Genomic DNA, 19366 nt, shown 5'->3' on the forward strand with positions numbered 1-19366 from the left:
TATTATGGAGAATTCAATATGTATTCCAATGTACGTATAGCGCATATCACATCTATGAGGCTTTACATTTTAATAACGCAAAGACCAAGTGGAAATGGCTCAACAATGCTGCAGCCGTCGGTGAGCTCTTATCTCCGCTTGCTTAGCTGTCTGTTTGCTTCTGCCCCGCCTGAAGTTTTAATGAAAAAGCAAATTTGACAGTTTACCCTGACTTGAATTGAATTACTTGATGGATTCTACCTGAAGGTGAAATGCAGGCACAATATTTTAATGGAAAAAAGTCCTCCTCTGCAGCTTAGATAACCTTTTTATTTAGGTGTAACTAAAATAGTTTTTTTTACTGTATTATTATTATTTGTTCATGTAAAGTGTGAAATGCTCACCCTTTCAAGTGTCAGAGTTTGGTAGGCACATCTCTCCAAAATGCCCCATGGACCTGAGAGGCATCTTGTTTAGAGGAGTCATTTGTCTCTTTCACAGCATTTGGTATTTCATTATTTATCACATGACCTCATCAAAGGGAATAATAAAAAACATTGCTTCATTTTTTTTTGTTGTTGGTGTTTTACAGCATGATGTGTTTTACTTGCCTAGCGTTACCTGACCAAATCACTAACTGTCTGGGATTATCAGTCTTCTCTTTTCATGTTTCGTCTGGTGCTGACAGCTATGTGCTGTGCACTGTCAGACAGGAGAGATGGGGATAATATGGGGAATTAATAGGTGTAAACATGCGTTGTCCTCTTGGCTTCTCTCCGCTCTTCATTAGATTCCAGGATTACCGAGCGAACAGGTGTTACAGTAATTATAGCCCTCCTTAACCCACCTGCGTACCACCACTGTGTATGTGTGTGTGTGTGTGTGTGTGTGTGTGTGTGTGTGTGTGTGTGTGTGTGTCTGTTTGTGTCTGTGTGTGTGTGCATGTGGGTGTGAGTGGGTGTGTGCACTTGTGTGTGTTTATGTGTGCATGGGTTTGTGTCTATGTCTCTGTGTATCTGTGTACACGTTTGTGTGGTGTGTGTGGTTTGTGTGTCCATGTGTGTCACACACTAAGGTCAGCTGGGATGAGGACGCCCGGCTGTAAAAAGACAAGCATCAACAGCACCCCAGCATCTCAACATGTCTGCATTGCCCTCTCAGCTGTCAGTGTGTGTTGCTCACATAGGGAATAATATGTCTATCATCTCCCGCCGTCAAAACTTTTCAAAGGACTTTTTCTTCACTGCACACAAAGCAGCGTTACTCAATGGGTGCTTCAGTGACTTATGTCGACTCGCTGGAGGTGGCTCGGATGAGGCCGATCACATCTGAGTCACGATCCCAGCTGCGGGATACAAATCTGTACTGTAGTCAGCGTCTTTCTTTTGCCCTTTTTTTTTTACCTCTCGTGTTACTGACTCTGGGCAGTTTTTCGGAGCGTGTCTTCTGAAAGTGTTGCTGAGTTGTGACAAACTAACCTTTTCATGTGTCGCAAACCTCATTATGACACTTGCTGATTAATTAAAATGTTTTTTCTTTTCTTTTTTTTTTGGCCTGTGAGTGCAAATTTTTGAGAGTTTGCGAGGGATGCTGCCAGACGTGCATCTCTCGATGCACTTTCTCAAAAGCTTTTTTTATGCATTTTCGAGAGAGACAGTGGGTGGGACACACATCCTAGTGTTCTTCAGTGCAAACAGCCAGATGAAGACCTAAGGGCAATCTCAGCTTTCATCTTTTTGAGTGGCAAAACATTCCTCTGATTAATGATGCCTACCACACTGTACAATATCATGCTGTATAAGAAATGAAAGCCACCAATTCTCATCTCAGTGTCAAGAATAAGCAGCACACCATTATATAGTAGGCTTATGAAGAATAGAAACTTCTCTCTGTGCTACAGTATTCATACCACTGAACCAATTCACGATTCTCGGAAAGAATACAGAGGATTCTACTGCCAAGTTTCAAGAAGTTTTGGCATGGCATGAAACAAAAGGCAGTTCAAGATGCATAAAAGACATCAGAAGAGGTTGGGGATGGACGGCAGGTATAAGACTGAACGCTCACGGCGTAGGTAGGAGGAAAATATGCTCACCACAATATGTCACTGGCAGGGGCGCCCATGCTGAATGTTTGATGAGAACAACTGGCTTTGAGTGAATATTTCATACACCTACAGCTGTGCTCTCAACACTTAAACTATAATAGGAAAAGGCTACAGACATCTTCTCCTGTCGGCCCAGCCCTTGTACTAACAAAGTGCTCCTATCCCTAAAGTGCTGCATACGTCTCCCTCCTGAGTTAAAGGGGTATCAGAGAGGGAGGGTGTCTATTCTGCCCACACAATGACCACACGAGACAGCAAGACTAGTATTCAAAGTGCAGTTGCATAACTTGTGAACGCAAGAAGACAGAGATCATCTTTCTAGAAATGTCTCCTGTAAACATGGCAAGTGAAGAGTGATGAAGAAACTAGTTACACTGTTAAATATTACTGTGATTTCACAATACCTTACAGTATTATTTCACAGTAAATTACTGTACTCAAACATTTACTGTAAAATCACAGTAGCTCTATCACATTACAGCACCTTGTTGTGAAATTTGAATTGCACTTGAACCGCACAGCATTGTGGGGCGATTTCTAACGTTCACCCCTCCCACCCGCACCTGCCACCCTCAACTGAATTTTCAACTCAGCCGTCCACCAGTGACTTCAATCATCACTTTTCTGCATGTGTAAGCTGTACAAACTCTGCCATCATATCCAAGGTAAGAAGTACAGTGCTTTTGTATGTTATTTAGAAACGGGAATTTAATTAAAAAATATATATTGGTGTTATACTGTAATGTTTACCAAAACCGGTTGTGTTAGAAGTGGCTGGCTAGCCATTAGCTAGCGAGCTAAGAATCGCTAACATTTGCAGAGTTAGCTTTTTCAATAGCTAACTTCACGATTATGTGCAATATCTGGAATGGTAGTTAATATCATATCCAACAATACGTCTGTGTAAGATGTCGTTGTGAATGTAGTTTAAGTTTGAATGAAATATCAGGCGCAAGTAACATTTACGTTAGCTGTCTTTAAAGTGGCTGATTGTAGCCATGCAGGCTAACATTAAGTTAACATTGCAGACACAGATGAGAGTTGTTAACGTTACTTTCCTAACTAACGTGACTTAAGAATTGTCATGGGACATAGGCTTAGGTAGATAACTTAATTTAAATTTGATATACAGTAGTGCCGATACAAAGGACCAGTAAAACTAATGAATGTAGTAATTTATCTCCCACCTTAACCTTAACTAAACTGCAGTTTAGTATGGCCATTGTCATTAACAGACGTGTCAAGGATGTGAATGGGGGTATGATGCACTTTAGGTTGTGAAGGGTAGTGTTTGGCTTCATGTTCTTCATTTCATAGCCCTTATTTACCCCTTGTTTGATATAGTACCTAATCTGCGCCGAACTATGTGTTTATTTAAAATGCATATGAGTGTAGTAGTGCTTCAGTGATCTTTTTATCTTCTGTGTGTTTTGCAACTTATTAATCTTAGTCTCCCTCTGTTCCCTCTGTTTACAGACATTGCATTGTGAGGACTGTTGCCCTGGGAACACTGAGCGCATTCTCGAAAATTCCAAATTTGTGCCACTTCCATACGAAGACAGCCCAGAATAATGTAGGTCCGGCCCTGCACACATTCACATACAAAAATTGTACAGAATTACATATAGCATTATGATGTGTGCATTTATTTGTATGTTTATCCCCTCTCTTCCTTGTCTGTTTGTTGTTATGATTGTGTAGTGGGCTCCATCAACCATCCCGGGTAAAGTCGGTCTGTCCTGATTGCACTACTTGCTAATTGATGACGTCTAGAAGCCATAGCTGCTTCCCTGGCGTAAGTGTTAATGTGTTTTGAATGTATTTATTGATACCATTGTGAGTGCTCTACTGTGAATGAATGCAGCTACTTAAAATACTATACTCTTGAAATATCCATGTTTACCATTGTGTTGGTGGTAATGTAAAGTGTTGTGAATATCTGCCAAACTGAGCATATTCATTATTTCAAGTGTATTGTATAGAATGCATACTTATGTTAAATCCTATCTTTTATTGACAGAGCCCTCACAAATAAACTGATACCAGGAATTAACATACAGTAGATGGTGATGGTGGTGATGACAAGGGTGCCTTCACAAGGTAATTATAATATCTGTTTGTACATTTCATTGACTTGTCTTACTTATTTTTTAATGCTTCATTTTTTAAAAATCTTGCTCAACAATGACAAGGTGTATGACAATTGCTGTTTTATTTTTTAGGTGCCATGTCACAATCTCAGTGTGGAGCCAAAGGCTGCTATTGCAAGTCAGATGGGGGACGATCGATGTAAGGCATCAGAAAGATGGTGTACGTACAAAGGCTGGAGCTGCTGGAGACAGTGTTGCACTTAGGTATGATATCACACAGATATACTATTGCTCAGAACTGTGGGGTCACTTTGAAATATCCTTCCTATCAAAAGAAAAGCACCCGACATCTGCATTACTTATACTGTAACTATTGCATCTGACTTATAGGTTGCTAATGTGGGTATTTTTTTTTATTTGTCACAAAAGATTACTAGTTTGAGTAGTTTGTATTAGTTATATTCATGGACAGGGCCTATTGTACTCTTTTACAGATACTTGATTTACTGCCGAAGGTACCATCAGAGCACCACCCTACCCCTGCAGGACCAGAAGAGGACGGACAGGGGGCCAACATTTTTTAACACTCTGACCATGGACTATTTAAACCATTGAGGTAACGCAGACGTCTGATCCCACTTGGCTAAAACAGAAGACTGAGGAGGAGTTTCTTTCCTCATGCCATTCGCATCCTGAGCACACATACTACATTACATGGACTTGCCATACTGCACTTACACACTGCACTATTTACCCCCTGACTCATTCCGTGTCAAATCAGACAAGGTTATGCTGCACCGTCTCAGGCCTGTACAATATTTTTTTGTTCAATCCTATGTCTTCATATTATAATGTTTGTATGGCCTGCTCAATGATTTTCATTGAAAAGTGTTCATTAAAAGCTCAAATGGTATTTTCTTTGTTGTTGCTTTTATTGACCAGATCCAAAACATGTTGGTATAGGTCAGGTAAATCACAAATCAAATGTTCAAATGTACAATATCTTTCACTGTAAATTCACAGCAAATTGCTGGCTAATAAATTGCATGACTTTTACAGTAAAAATGAAAATATACAGTATGGTATTGTGATTATACACAACATGATACTGTAAATTCACAGCAAATGGCTGGCTACTGAGTTGCATGACTTTTACAGTAAACCATGAAATTCACAGTAATTTACTGTGAGATAGTACCGGTAAATTACTGTGAAAGTCATGCAATTATTAGCCAGCAATTTACTGTAAATTCACAGTGAAACATTTTACAGTGTATGTGTAGAATACTGTACACTGTGCTTTAAGGGTGACAGCTCAAAGGTTTCATAAAGCCACAATCTCATTCAATTCATTATTTAATTTGTTAATTTGACCATTCAAGCATCCTTTAAATGACTTTGCAGGGATCAAAGTTATGGGAAGGAGCATTTTATTTGCTGTCAAAAGCTGCCAACTGTGCTGTGTTATTTCATGCAATCATAATATTTCATATCAGGTGTAATTGTTCAAAGTGACAATAAAATGTGTTTAATAACTTGAAAAATCAGTTACAACTCCATTAATATTAGCCTGTGCTTACCTTGTTAGCATTCAAAGTGGTATAATGAGATGCAAAAAAAGTGCAACCTCTGCAAGGGATTTGTCTCCATCTAGTGGTCAATGTGGGGTTGAAATGGTTGATGTGGCTCTGACAGAAAAGTACATTTCCGGACTTTCCTGGCGCACCATGAGTTATAACAGTAACTGCCACTGTCTTTCACATGTTCATGTCGTTGCCACATACCTTGGTATTTACTGGCATGTAGCACCTACTATTTGCTGTCCATGCAGAGTACAACCAGTGATTACATGTCTAATGTTACTGTAATGTCAGATGGTTTTGAGACACAAATGCTGTGACCAGTGGTAAAGTTAGACATGCCACAGGATCTTATGAGAAAATACAGATTGTAAGTGGAATCCCAAGTTAGTATATCTTTAGTTATTCCATACCATTTGACAAAGTCAGATCTGCCTTAAAACACAACAGGGGGATTTTTTTTTGAGATGTCAGAACCTGTGAGATGTCATGTCCATAAATGACTATTAAGTCTACAAAGTCCATTAAGTACCGCTAAAGAGTATTGATGGCATTATTGTGACTATGTGTGGCACAGTAACAAAATGACTCATCTGAAGTACCTGACACCTCTCATTTTGAAACAGTATGCCACTCAAGTAATTTAATTCTAGGGATGACATGACAAGTGAAGGAGGGACTTGCATAGGTAAAACCATGCCCCACTGGTCACGACACCTGTCTGTCACCATTTCTGCAGACATAGGTAACTTACTGACACCATGTGCATATCTGTTGGTATTTGCTCTTCCTACACTAAGCCTATGGACAGAATTTCTACTTGATTCAACAACACGATGAGTACAATCACCCAGAATGAGCAACTACTTTGTAACCTCTCCATGCACTGAATCTTTTTTCATGGCAGAAGTTAAAGACCCATAACTCAATTCTGCACAAGTTGGAACGCATGCTCTGATAAATTACATCATCTTCATCTTACTGTGAGAATACAGAACACTGGACTTCTAATATAATTTGCTCAACCTGGAGCAATATACAACCTAGAAACTAGAAACTCAAAGAGTTGAGAAGTAATGGCTGTTATATACACGTAAATGTCGTGCAACCAACAGATCACATCAATGATCATACACTGGACCAAAATATGTTGCTGAGAATCCTGTTCCAAAAACATGATGATAGACACAGAGATAAGGAATATTCATTTCTACTGAAACAGGCCTTCGTAATCTACATCTTTACGCTTAGAGGTCGAATGCTAGCACGTGCAAGATGAAGACTGAAAACAACAGGAAATGTGTGGCTTTTGACATCAGATATTTACTGACATTTTGGTGATGAAAGCATAAATCCTATCCAGATATCTAAAGGGTTTTGCTCAGTGAAAAAAAAAAGATTTAAAGCAACAGTATGCAAAAAAATTGGTCAATTTCGAGGTCTTTGCTTTGGTGTCATCTTCGAAATTCTGATGGAATCTGGTCATGTAAAGGACCAGTAAACATACCTGTCATTCCCACTAAGCATCCAGGCACTAGATCTATGGGTTCTATGGGTGGGGGCAGGACAGCTTGAGTAAATGTGAGAAAAGCCTTCACAGCATGATATCAGCAACAAACCAGCCCCATCAAAAGCATTTAACGTGATAGCAAGCTTTTATCTTATGCCAAGTGGGTGGTTGTTGAGTCTTTGCAAGTTTATTCTGGTATAGGTACCTCACAACTGTTTTAACCTTTTGCCTTTTGGCCTTAATAGATCGATTTGATTTAATGGCCTCAGCTCAAGTTTGAAATAACTCATCAAGCATCATACACGATTTACGTACGGCACATACTACTATGACACTGTTTTAATATCACAGATAAATTATGGGGGCATGCTCCTCTTTAATGGAAATAGTATTTAAACAGAAGTTACATTCCACTCAACATCTGATCATGTGACTTCCCCTTTGTCTGCCTGTCTTTGAATGAATGACACACATATCACAAGAGTTAGTCACTTATGGCAGAATGGACCCATGGGGCATGATGTCTCATTTAAAGTGTGCAGCTCTAGAAATGCAATCCAATTAAGAGTACAAGAGCCTGGCCTTAGTAATTGGGATGTCATATAAGATAGCAGGGATTCTCGCCAGATGAAATTTATAGTTATGGAGTCTGGGAGTACGTGAATCTTCCAGACGTAAGTGAACTCACGGAGGGTCAAATGCCATTTTTTTTCGGGGTGTTTGTTCTCTGCCTCCCCTATCCCTAAATTATCTCTCCACTTAGTCATTTCCCTCTGAGATAGAAATAGCTGATTGGTGGAGCAATCCGGAAACCAACTTGCAACTTTACTTCCTGTCTGTTGCCATGACGACCAGCCTCATTGCTTCATCGCAGCTCCAGATCTGTTCGACCAAAACCAGGAGAAGTGGCTTTAAACTGATTACTAAACCATTGCCCAGAGTGTGGACAGAGGGAAGGTCTTCCAGGTGTAAGGTCATTAGGAAAAGGTGTATGAGTAATGTGTTTACATACAGAATATAGTAAATCTTGAATTTGGCTATCTATAATGATCTCAATTGAGTCACCTCCAAAAATGTATAGGTAACTGAAAGATAACTGTGGTTTTGCTCAAGGAGGAAGTTCAGTTTTGGCTGGGCTAAAAAAAAAAAAGCTGTCTGCAAAATAACTCTTTTGAAGCACTTTTAAATATGGTTTGCAACTGAAGGTAGGAATTTCTCATGAGCAAAATATTTGTTTCACCATCCTCTTCTAAAACTAATTTTCTGCCTGTTTATCATATGTGGATTAACCCTGTACTCATTGACAACCTTTTGAAGGACATTTTAATTTAAGTTTTCTAATAGTCTAGGACTAGTCTTAACACGTCTGTGGAAACTGACCCTATATACTGTATCATTATATCAACACTTCCCATGCACCAGGTCCATCTTCCTACAGCCTTAATTGAGATATGAATGTGATGATTATAGCCTGCCAGAATCAGGACCGATATGAACAATACATCTTTCACACTGGTAGACAAATGAAGACCAAAGCTGAAGCAATGCTATCCAAATATCACAATGTAAATGCGAGAGCATGACATGCTGTATCTTAGATAGCTAAACAGAAAAAAGAAAAGTGCAAGAGAAAAGGAAAATGCAGAATTGTACACTTGAACTAGAAAATGAAACTTGCAGCAAGCACAGAGTTTTAGGGGTAGAGAAGGGGAGGTCAGATGAACATTTTGGGGCGTGTCCAAAAGCAAAATGACTGAGTTCCTCCTTGTGAAATTGCAATGCCACTGTTCTGAGTCAGAGTTGAAGAGCAGCACAAACGCAATCGTTTGTGCGCCACATCTGGTGGAAGAGGCCACTCGGACAGACGCGTCACCTCTAAAGCTCCAGCCTTGCTGTCGCCTCCTTAGAAACAGGTAGCGTTCTCTTAGATTACATCCTCTCCTGTCTCCTCTTCTTTGTGATTCCAAGTGTGTATTTGGGACTAGAGTGATGGTTGATTTAAGGCGGCTAAGACCTTAACAGCGTTTGATACTCTATCCTAGGGGTTCAGAGTTGCTCAATCATTTTTTCGGCTTTTCATGTGTCATGAACCGTTGCAATAGGGGGAAATCATATTTCACAATCTTCTAAGAGACTGCAGGAACAGACATGTCAGTATTTTTTTTTTCTCTTTTCTCGTACTCAAGTGGTCCCAAACTTCTGTATATACATTTCTCAAATAAGCAGGCCGAAATGGGGCCCAAGTGCTTTGAGGGGATTGCCTTGCATGCATTTTGCAGAATTACTGTTTGGACATTCATAGCAGCGGTTTTGTAATGACATTTTGTACGCTTATACTCAAAGAGATAGCTCCTTTTTTTCTCAAGCAATTTTGTCTGCACCATCAACTTCCTCTCCCACATCTGAAGTTTGGCATCTCATGCTAGTGGCGTTTACTCAATTGCCCTGTTCGCAGCGTAACTATGGGCACACCATGGAGGACTTCAGCAATCAAACAGATGTTATCTGCATTGCCTTTTAAGTCTCAATGCAGTTGTCTTTCACAAACAGATTGGTCCTTGACTTTGAAACTATGTCAAAGGTCCATTCTTGAGGAAATGTGGTGACATGGGGGGGGGGGGGGTTTAGATTGCATCAAGCCCCAACCACATATTATAGATTTACATCCCCTTTTAATCTAGACATAATAGATACAAATAGATAATAATGCTGCTTAATCACAAATGAGCTTAGGTCTTGGTACCATGTTCATTGCTTGATTGGCAAAACAAAACACTAGGCTATGTGACTGAAACAAAGTTGATCTAATGATTGGCAGTTAGTATTTACATGTTCTCCTCTTGTTACTACAACATACTGGCCAATGTTTTAGTTCAATGTATTTCTATTATTTTCTTCCCTGGAAAAGCCATCTGACTTACACTCACGGGCCTAAATGTTATTATTAAGAAATACTTGTTTGGGCATGCTTGTGTTCTGTGGAAATGTGCTTCTGGCATCAATCCATTCGATTGCAAAGCTCGACATCCTACTAAACTAAAACAACTCAGTCTTTAGGACGTAAGAGCCTCAAGCAGGTGAAATGTCATCTGAAATGTTTCTTCACCCATAAAAGGGGATGTAATGGAATTTCACTGCATGCTCACCAAATCCACTCAAGACCACTAGTTCTGCTTGACCTTCAAGATGAATGGATTAGTGTAGGGGAGGCATGCATCTTGTGCTCCAGATCCACTCACATAGTGTTAGGAAGTAGAATATCTATATTGTTACACTAATGGAACGTTCGTGTTAAAAATCAATCTAAACATACCTAATTTTGATGAATCGTGTGTTGAACGAGCTTATAATAACAGCATTGTCACTTACAGCAATAATCACTGGTAGTGGCTGCACACTAACACATGTTGTAGGCCACTGTAAAAATATATTATTATTTGTTTGTTACACTATAATATTCCATAAGAAAGAAAATGCAGATGTAGAGACTTCAATGAGACACATTCTTGTAGGCATATATTATGTATGCAATATTAAATACACGTGGAAGTATTATGTTCCAATGGAAGTGAGACTTACAAAATAATAAGCATACTTTGACAGCATACAGTGCCAGGACTCTGATCTTGAATGAGCACATGTTGAATAGTGTTGAACTGTTTTTCTGCCAGCTTGGAAAAAGAAATTGGCCCTCACAAAATCATGCTTGAGCACTCAGAACTCTGCAACATGGCAAGAGCTTTGCTATCATGCTGTTGCTTTCACATCTTGACGTTCAAAGTCAAATTGTGGTGATTTTCAGTCTAGATGCTTTGACTCAGTTGCACACAGGAAATGTGAAACTTCCTCAAAAGGTACCACAAAGCGTACAAAGACAAAAACAGGTCAGTACATTTACCTCTCCATATCGTGTGGATTTTATCGTTTAGTATGGATCTCACAGGCAGGCAGTCATTGCTGCTGAACATTTGAGAATTGTCAGTGTTTTCTGTAACTGTGCGTTCATTACACATTTGTAAATTAGCTGTTGACAGCAACGGTTGTTACTCTTGTTTGAGGTGTCTTGCTTCCTGTTCTTAGCCAAACTGTGTGTTGTTCTCAAACAGAAACCGACTTTGTTATAACATGCAGGATCAACCAGATTGTGGTATATATCTTGTCTAGTGACTGACTAATTGTTCAATCATCATCAAAACATGAAGATGTGACAAGAAGATATATTATATTCTTACATTTTCTGAGCATTCACTGATCCTATTTCAGTTTAAACTGAGTGCCGCATCTAGTAATATATCAGGAGGAGGCTTCTAAACTGATTTTTCCCACACATTTGACAGATGTCAGTATCAAATATGCTTCCAGGCTTGGCCAGACCAAAGCTACAAAATGATACTTGTCTACAGTTTGAAAAATCATTAAAAAAAATATGTGACTAAGTTCGCCCTCTTGTGGGCATAATGTGGTATGTCTCTATGAAAATGAAGATGTGGGAAAGGTAACTGTACTGTAACTGACAGACAGAAAAAGGATTGTTAAAATCACAATGGGCTTTTAATTGGATTGGGCAGTAATGGTGTATTCTTTGAAAAGGAAGAGCTATCTTTTTGCTAATTGACTGTCAATGTAGGCTATCCCAATGTGGATGTCAGTTTTATTGATTTGCTTTGGGAATGGCTGTATTTTATGAGGTACTAACAATTATGCCTATTTGCAATAGATTCGGGTTCACAATTAATATATATGCCCCTTTTTTTATGGTTGACCCAGCTCTCACACAGGCCAAGTTGTACATTCTACCACCACAGGTTTTGAGTAACCTCTACTTTTCCCCTTTAGTCACAGATTAAAAATGGAGACGTTCAGCTCAAAACACATGGCTATGAAGGCTCAGAAAAAGATCCTCAGTCACATGGCCAACAAGTCCGTGGTGCAGATGTTCATCGACGACACGAGCAGCGAGATCCTGGACGAGCTCTACCGGGTGTCCAAGGAGCACACGGGCAACCGCAACGAGGCTCAGAAGGTGGTCAAGAACATGATCAAAGTGGCGGTCAAGGTGGGGGTGCTCTTCCGCCACGAGCGGTTCAGTGCCGACGAGCTGTCCCTGGCCCAGGAGTTCAAGAAGAAGTTTCATCACGGAGCGATGACAGCCATCAGCTTTCAAGAAGTAAGTAGGCCTACAACGACAGACCATAATATGACAGTGTTCCAGCTGTAGACAATTAGATAGATGAGGATTAATCCATGCCAGACCCATAGTAAATTATCATAAAGGCATTATGGGTGGGGGGAAGGGGCTGAGTAATGTTTCACATTGGCCCTAAATTTCATGATGATCTCATTCCCACACATGTCATACAATTTAATATGTCAACCTAAAGCCAATAAAGCACATTGACCTAGTTCTGAAGTACTTACAAAATGATATGACTGGCTAAGTGAATAGTTGATTGTCCTATCAATAACAATATGGTTGGCAGGTAAACACTAACACCAACCCCACTGAAACTCAGTTGGCCTGGAAGTATTTGTAAAACTGGATGTGCCAATCATTTACGACGTCCCTGAATGACATTTACTGTTGATCATTTGTCCAGCCCTGCTTTGAAGAATTGCTTGTTTTTCTTCAGTCTTATCTACTCCTAGTCCTATCTGATATCATCTTCCACTACCACAAGTCAGTCCTGTGACTAAATGAGCCGATACGACATAGAACAAATCATATACGGTTTTCTCTGACTAAACACTGAGCACAAGGAAGTTTTGCAGGCCAATAAACATGAACATTTTGACAACACAGACAGTGCTTATCAGTCCTGATTATTAAAAAAAAAACACTTTATTTCATGTCTCCCTTTCAGGTGGAGTTCACCTTTGATAAGGCGATCATGATAAACAACTTGGTCATATGTCGGGACATACTATTGCAGCTGGTTGAGAAGCACCTCACACCGAAATCCCTGGATCGCATACGCCATGTCTTCAACCACTACGCTGACCCGGATCTACTTACCAACCTCTACGACCACGAGGGACCACTGTGGTCCCACCTGACTAAGATCTGTGGAGGCCTCAATAAACTGATCGAAGAGGGCAAGCTCTGAACAACAGGCCCTCTGTCGAGGAACCTGACTAATCTGACAGTTACGACAGCACAGATGAACAGGGAAACAGGGTGTCGGCACTTGAGTTCAAGAGACCACCACGTTGACACCTCAGCTGAAACCATTTCCGACGTTTGGCCTGTATTGATTAGCGAGAGGTAATTCCCAGTCAGATCAGCGCAGCTAGTCTGGAGACATGTCAAGGCAGTGATCAAAGTCTGACTGTGGGAAGGGTGTGCTGTGCAGAGCAATAACCTACAAGTATCCTGAAAATGCTCGTCAAATCCATATGGCTATACAAGTGCTGAAATGCTGAAGCTTCCCATTAAGAACTAACAGCCATGACATTCTGGAACTGCCTCTGGGAATTCATCAGTTTACTGTAAAGGACTTGTACATTGTAGATTGGATTATAATCTGTAGATTACAGACTCACTCCCTCCTTAACACAGTATAATGCAGTCGTGTGTGTCAGTTCTACTGCCACTTTCAAAACAAAGTATCCATGTCTTATTTCTTTTACAGCCATACATAATCAGTATTAGATTGTACATTTTGTTTAACTGTTTTCAGTTATTTAAAGTTTTTATGTTTTGTTTACCCCAAAATGATGCACTGTTTAGTTAGGCTCTTATAGCTTTTAAATGAAGCATAAATTGGTTGCTACCTGTAATGTGAAGGACATTTTCTCTTTATCTAAATCAATGTAAATATGAACATGATGAATATTGAAAAATGGGAAATGTCAAGTAAAGAGACTCAAAAAATGCATCAGTCACGTGCTTGGCAAGTTAATTATATACAGGAGAGATCTAGCATGTTAGCTGATAGCTGATAAGTACTTTATTGTCCCCGTAGGGACACTGAGTAAAACATGCCTTCGTTGTGGTGACAATACAGACAGGGTTAACAACAGCAATGACAACAACAACACATTGCATTTAAATATAGTGCTTTTCAAGGCGCTTCACAGTGAAGGCGTAACCTCACTAACCACCACCACGTATGTGTAGCACCCCAACTGGGTGATGCACGGCAGACATTGTGCGCCAGAATGCTCACCACACACCAGTTTGAGGTAGAGTGTGAGGGAATACACACTTAAGACACTTGACCACTTGACAATTGAAATTGAAATTGAATTGAGTATAGCTATTTGTATAGTAAGTTGATACCAAGTAGAAGAGTAAGACAAGTAGCTAATAAGGAAGCAAATTCTACTACGTGAATAACAATCAAAGTGCAAATCATTTTTATGGTCAACAGAAGGGTTCTAGTTCTTACTAATCAAAATATTATACATTACATAAATACACATAATATAACTAATATAAATTGTGTAACATTTGTTACTAACAATAAGCATAAAACTTATGTGTTAATGTAATTTTCTCGTAACTAGTATCAGTGCATTGCAGAACCTTTGTTAGTACAAGTATGAGCACTTGAGCATCTCACTCCCCCATTCACACATGTTACTGATGAAAGATAATGTATAGTTAGATTTAATCAATAATAATAACAATAATTAAAACTGCTCTCAACGACCCTTTCCAACGTTGGCCTGCACACCTAACTAATGGCAAATGTGGCTGTTTACCTACTCATAAAAGGACAATACAGCGCGATTTTTTGTTTCAAAAACCCAAAGCTGCATTGTAAATGGGGCTATGTGGAATTGTCTGTGGGTTTGAAAAGAGGAAATGCATATCGTGAGAAGTCAAAGTGCAAAACAAGGACGTTGCAGAGCAACTAAGGACATTAAACCTTATGATGCAAGTGAATGCATGTTGGTTTAGAGATAAATCAAATTAATATAAAGTCAAGTCAAGTCAGTTTATTTGTCTAGCACATTCAACTTGAGTGCAACCCAAAGCACTCCGCACACTCGACACTGATATACACAAGACAAAAGATTCCAAATGGAGTGGCGTAGTCGCCAGCATATACCTGTGACATGAAGACATGAACAAAAAAATGTACATAACAACAAGATGACACAAGAAAAAAATACTCTGTGAAGTATGAAATTAAAAGAAGCTCAGGATGTTTTCCTTTCACTTTTAGTATGTCCTCATAAGTGAATCATACGGTAGGCCTATGTAACTAGCTAATCAAATCTGATGGATGGCATTATCTATCAGAATAAATGACTGTGTACTGATGCAATGATAAGTGATAAGCACATGTAAACATGTGATAGTTCAAGTATGAAGTCCAGTCAAACCTGCCAACTTCGACTGAGAGAACGATGATCACATTCACCTGCATGTGGCTTATCTAAGATCTCATTTATGTGGATGGTGTCATAACAGTGATTAAGACAGACCAATGTTGTCACTGTGACCAGATTACATTCCTTAGACTAAATGAAGCTATGGACTTTGGAATAACTGCCAATGATCAGGAGAGAATGAAAGAAATAACTGTACAATCAGACCTTATTGGCAGCAATCCCCAATTTGATCAAGAGGGATGTCACCTGATGAACTGATTTTTGCCATAGAGACACAGGCATTGAAAGACAAGAAAGTTCCATTAGAAGGCACTTTAAGGTGGCACTTTAATGTATTTCATTCACTTATGAGGATATACTGAAAAACAAGAATGCTTTGAGCTCAGTTCTTTTAATTAAATTCTTTATATAATGTATTTAAACCAACATGGTTTCACTTGCATCATGGGTTTAATGTCCTTGGTTGCTCTGCAATGTCCCTATTTTGTACTTTGCCTTCTTGTAGATATATGATTAGTTTGGGCTATAGCCTTGGCTACCCATTAGTCCTTGATTAGAATCAGCCACAGTGGTTAAGTCATCCACAGTTTTCTTTTAAAAGACAAACAAACAAACAAACAAAAACAATGCCAATAATAAAAAATATTTTTTATTCATGGCAATAGAATTGTGGATGTACAGTACAAGAAGGGTGTTCTGCCAATCAGTGTCATAATATCAAAGAGCATGATCTGACATCCTTTCCACACAAAGTTGCATTATTTATCTATTATATAAATGTCAGATATGAGACCACATGAAAATGAGTGCTTTGTGACACACAAATAATAGTATTTTGTTGGTACTTCAGCCATGTGCTCTTGTAGGCCATACAAAAGTGTATGTACACCGGATATCATACAGTACATCTGTCATTAAATCAAAAAGGTTATCATACAGAAAGCATTTATTTCTAGGTTAGACTAAGGTTTCCGATGGCAGCTGGTATGGTGGGCAGTTTTTTCTGTGTGACTGTCACATGGTTGTGAGCAAGAGATGGGGAACCTCTGGTCTGTGTCACTGTGGTAGGTGTGTGGGAGCAAATGTTCGAGATCTCCTGGTCATTCACCAACACCCGAGCAATCCACACAGCCCTGTTTGTGGCCCTCAACCACATGGCGGCAAAACAAATTCCCATCTCGTCTTGTCAAGATCATATGTCCTTTTGATTCTTAATAAAAATACTAAGATAAACACAGCTATGTGTGGCGTCAGCATGCAGAAAAGGGACCGTTGGACTTTGAGAAAGTTGCCCTGGTGGCCAGCCCTGTGACAAGGGTCAGCATACACCCTCAACTGCTGATGAGGAATCAATGTTGCGTTCCTTTATCTGCCCGCACACGCCCCTCCCCTCTGCTCCTCGGCGCATAAATACCAGGAGCGCGGAGACACAGGTACCGTCAGGTCATTAAGGTTCTGCTGTAAAGGTGAGTTCCACTGCTACTCCTCCTGGGCCTTCTAGAACTATACAACTGCTGGACTCCAAATAGACATACGACTGAGATTGTTTTTTTAAGGATAACATCATGTTCGGCTACCTCTAGTCAACTCTTGTTAGTCAAAAGTCCTCACTGTGCATAGTGTAAATGAGATTTGTAATCCACTGTCTGCGAGAAGGTTATGTGGAAGTCATTTGGCCAGGGCAGTTACTTTCTACACTGAGTTAACCTGTTGTGCATTGATCTATTTTTATTTCTAAGACCTTTAAAGGAAATAACAGTGATTTTTGTCCATGTCAGGTGCCCAACCCAGATCTTCAGTCATGAAATTCGCTCTGGTTGCCGTTCTCGTCGTGCTGGCTCTGGCCCACGGTATGTGTCCTGTCTTTTTAAAAAATGTTTGATAGCCTAAGAGTTTCACAACGCTGCCAATTCTGACATATTAATACCTCAATATCAATATGTTAAATCATAATATTTTTAGTTTTATCCTCCTGATTACTGATACTAATAGCAAAAACATAGTTTGTGCTCATTTCTGAGCATGCTGGCCCAAAGAATACCAGCTTCCTTTCACTCTCAATCCATTTTAACACAACTTTTGCCGTTTACTGTTTCACCACGTATATTAATTTCTTCTTTGATGGTCCCCGTAGGAAATGAGGCTGCTGACGCCAATGCCGAAATTGAGAGGCTGACTCAATACTTCCAGGATCTGTCCACCAAGCTGACAAGCACCACCCAGGAGCTGGTCGAGGCCCTCAAGACCCACGAGCTCACCGCTCAGGCCCAGTAAGTGTCTCTCATTCGCCAAGCTGTAACTCCACAGGACATTCTGCGGCGTTCTTTTCATGTGCTCTTGCGCAATCCAAGTTAAACTACACGGAATTAAAGTATTTTGAAAGGCATTTGATCATGGTGGTGTCGTGATGGCAACAACCAAAACACACAAGATACATTAAAAACGTTGATGTAAGCCACCAAAGTAAACCTAAAAATAATACAAATGTTCTCACACTTCTCTGATTTTACACTGTATTTTTTTCTGTGTTCTTTTAGCTGATCTTTTACACTCTTCCTTTTTAATATGTTATTTCACTGTTCTTTTTCATCTACTTTATCATTTCTAATCCGATCAGTGTTCTTTTGTCTGATCATGTGTAACGAGCTCTGCATTTACAATGTGCATAGGCTACAGCATTAATTGAGCTACTGTATATAAATAAACTTGCTTTGCCTTACCTCCTCCTTCAGGACCTACCTTCAGGACAGCAAATCCCAGCTGGAGCCTCTGGCTGAGAAGATCCATTCTCAGATCAAGCCCCTTGCCGCCAACATGGAGGAGCAGCTCAAGCCTCTGGCCGAGTCCGTGCAGGCTCAGCTCAAGCCCCTGGCCGACTCCGTCCAGGCCCAGATGGAAGACATCTTCAGGAAGCTGATGGAGCAGACCAAGGCCATTGGCCAGTAAAGAGTCTAATCTGTCATGTTGCCTCATGAGTCTGTTGTTCACAACATCAACATCCATTAAAGGGCTCTTGAAGTAATTGTGCGCTGCAACGTGTGTTTTGTTACTATGGGTCATCCAGGAGTATTGAATCTGATTGAATTGAACTTAACTGATGAGATCATGGTTGATGATGAATTTCTTAATTCTTCATTTATGTTTTTAAGATGGATAATCAATCATAAGAGCTGATGATTTAACTGTGGTGTAGATGAGTGGGTACAATTTTGAAATCAAAGTAATGAAATGAAAAATGCAAGCAGGCCTACACCCACAATCGACAGAATATCTTTAGGCATGTTCTGGTTTAATCAAGGCAGAAAGATACATAAACATGAGAACAAAACTGTCTTGGTCAGACTATAAAAACCAAAGTAGCTGGATATATATCCATAGAACATGGGCCTATGGACACTCCTTAAAACTTGAACACATCTGAGTTTAGGAAGGATACTACTGGTAGACTACAAGAAGTCAGAGAAACTTACTAACAATGTAGACTCAGGACGGTCGGCCCGCCCCTAGTCTAAAATTCTCATGATGATATTATACAGAATCATTCTGCTTTATCTTGAACGTGGCCTTGACAAGCTCGCAGACGCTTCGTCGAGATTGGCCCTGTGGATCATCTGTATGGCTGGCCCTAGTGGCGTCATAGATGGACCGGAAAAAACACAGATAAAGCAATGCTAATTTTGTTGGATACGGCTGTGTTCGTTCCGAATGTTTGTTTAAAGGCAGCGTGTAACATAATTTATGGGTGAAGAAATGTTAGGCA

The 19366-nt window shown here is 39.8% G+C and overlaps 2 protein-coding genes and 1 long non-coding RNA gene across 4 annotated transcripts; all 3 read left to right on the top strand.

Annotated features, from left to right (window-relative positions):
* The first annotated feature begins 2455 nt into the window (after positions 1 to 2455).
* On the top strand, positions 2456 to 4164 carry LOC134072776 (uncharacterized). The gene is made up of 4 exons (XR_009937201.1): positions 2456 to 2751; positions 3563 to 3659; positions 3788 to 3881; positions 4107 to 4164. It is a non-coding gene; the product is annotated as an uncharacterized LOC134072776 (long non-coding RNA).
* Positions 4165 to 9053: 4889 nt separating this feature from the next.
* On the top strand, positions 9054 to 14141 carry LOC134072904 (tumor necrosis factor, alpha-induced protein 8-like protein 2 A). 2 transcript variants are annotated; one of them, XM_062529783.1, is made up of 3 exons: positions 9054 to 9179; positions 12103 to 12433; positions 13128 to 14141. In XM_062529783.1, the coding sequence occupies exons 2-3, from the start codon at positions 12116 to 12118 to the stop codon at positions 13368 to 13370; spliced, it is 561 nt and encodes a 186-aa protein (XP_062385767.1). In that variant the 5' UTR covers positions 9054 to 9179; positions 12103 to 12115; the 3' UTR covers positions 13371 to 14141. The 2 variants fall into 2 exon arrangements, with proteins under 2 accessions (XP_062385767.1, XP_062385768.1); XM_062529784.1 differs by lacking the exon at positions 9054 to 9179 and adding an exon at positions 10472 to 11150.
* Positions 14142 to 17024: 2883 nt separating this feature from the next.
* On the top strand, positions 17025 to 18606 carry LOC134072944 (type-4 ice-structuring protein LS-12-like). The gene is made up of 4 exons (XM_062529829.1): positions 17025 to 17072; positions 17385 to 17456; positions 17741 to 17876; positions 18339 to 18606. The coding sequence occupies exons 2-4, from the start codon at positions 17408 to 17410 to the stop codon at positions 18550 to 18552; spliced, it is 399 nt and encodes a 132-aa protein (XP_062385813.1). The 5' UTR covers positions 17025 to 17072; positions 17385 to 17407; the 3' UTR covers positions 18553 to 18606.
* The last annotated feature ends 760 nt before the right edge of the window (positions 18607 to 19366 follow it).

This window comes from Sardina pilchardus, chromosome 24 (assembly GCF_963854185.1).
Source record: "Sardina pilchardus chromosome 24, fSarPil1.1, whole genome shotgun sequence".
Taxonomy (NCBI): Eukaryota; Metazoa; Chordata; class Actinopteri; order Clupeiformes; family Clupeidae; genus Sardina; species Sardina pilchardus.

Bases quoted from the DNA above. Each gene is read 5' to 3' on its own strand.
- LOC134072904 (XM_062529783.1), top strand. From the start codon at position 12,116: ATGGAGACGTTCAGCTCAAAACACATGGCTATGAAGGCTCAGAAAAAG. The intron at 12,434-13,127 runs GTAAGTAGGCCT...TCTCCCTTTCAG, and splicing joins CAGCCATCAGCTTTCAAGAA to GTGGAGTTCACCTTTGATAA.
- LOC134072944 (XM_062529829.1), top strand. From the start codon at position 17,408: ATGAAATTCGCTCTGGTTGCCGTTCTCGTCGTGCTGGCTCTGGCCCAC. The intron at 17,457-17,740 runs GTATGTGTCCTG...TGGTCCCCGTAG, and splicing joins CGTGCTGGCTCTGGCCCACG to GAAATGAGGCTGCTGACGCC. The intron at 17,877-18,338 runs GTAAGTGTCTCT...CTCCTCCTTCAG, and splicing joins GAGCTCACCGCTCAGGCCCA to GACCTACCTTCAGGACAGCA.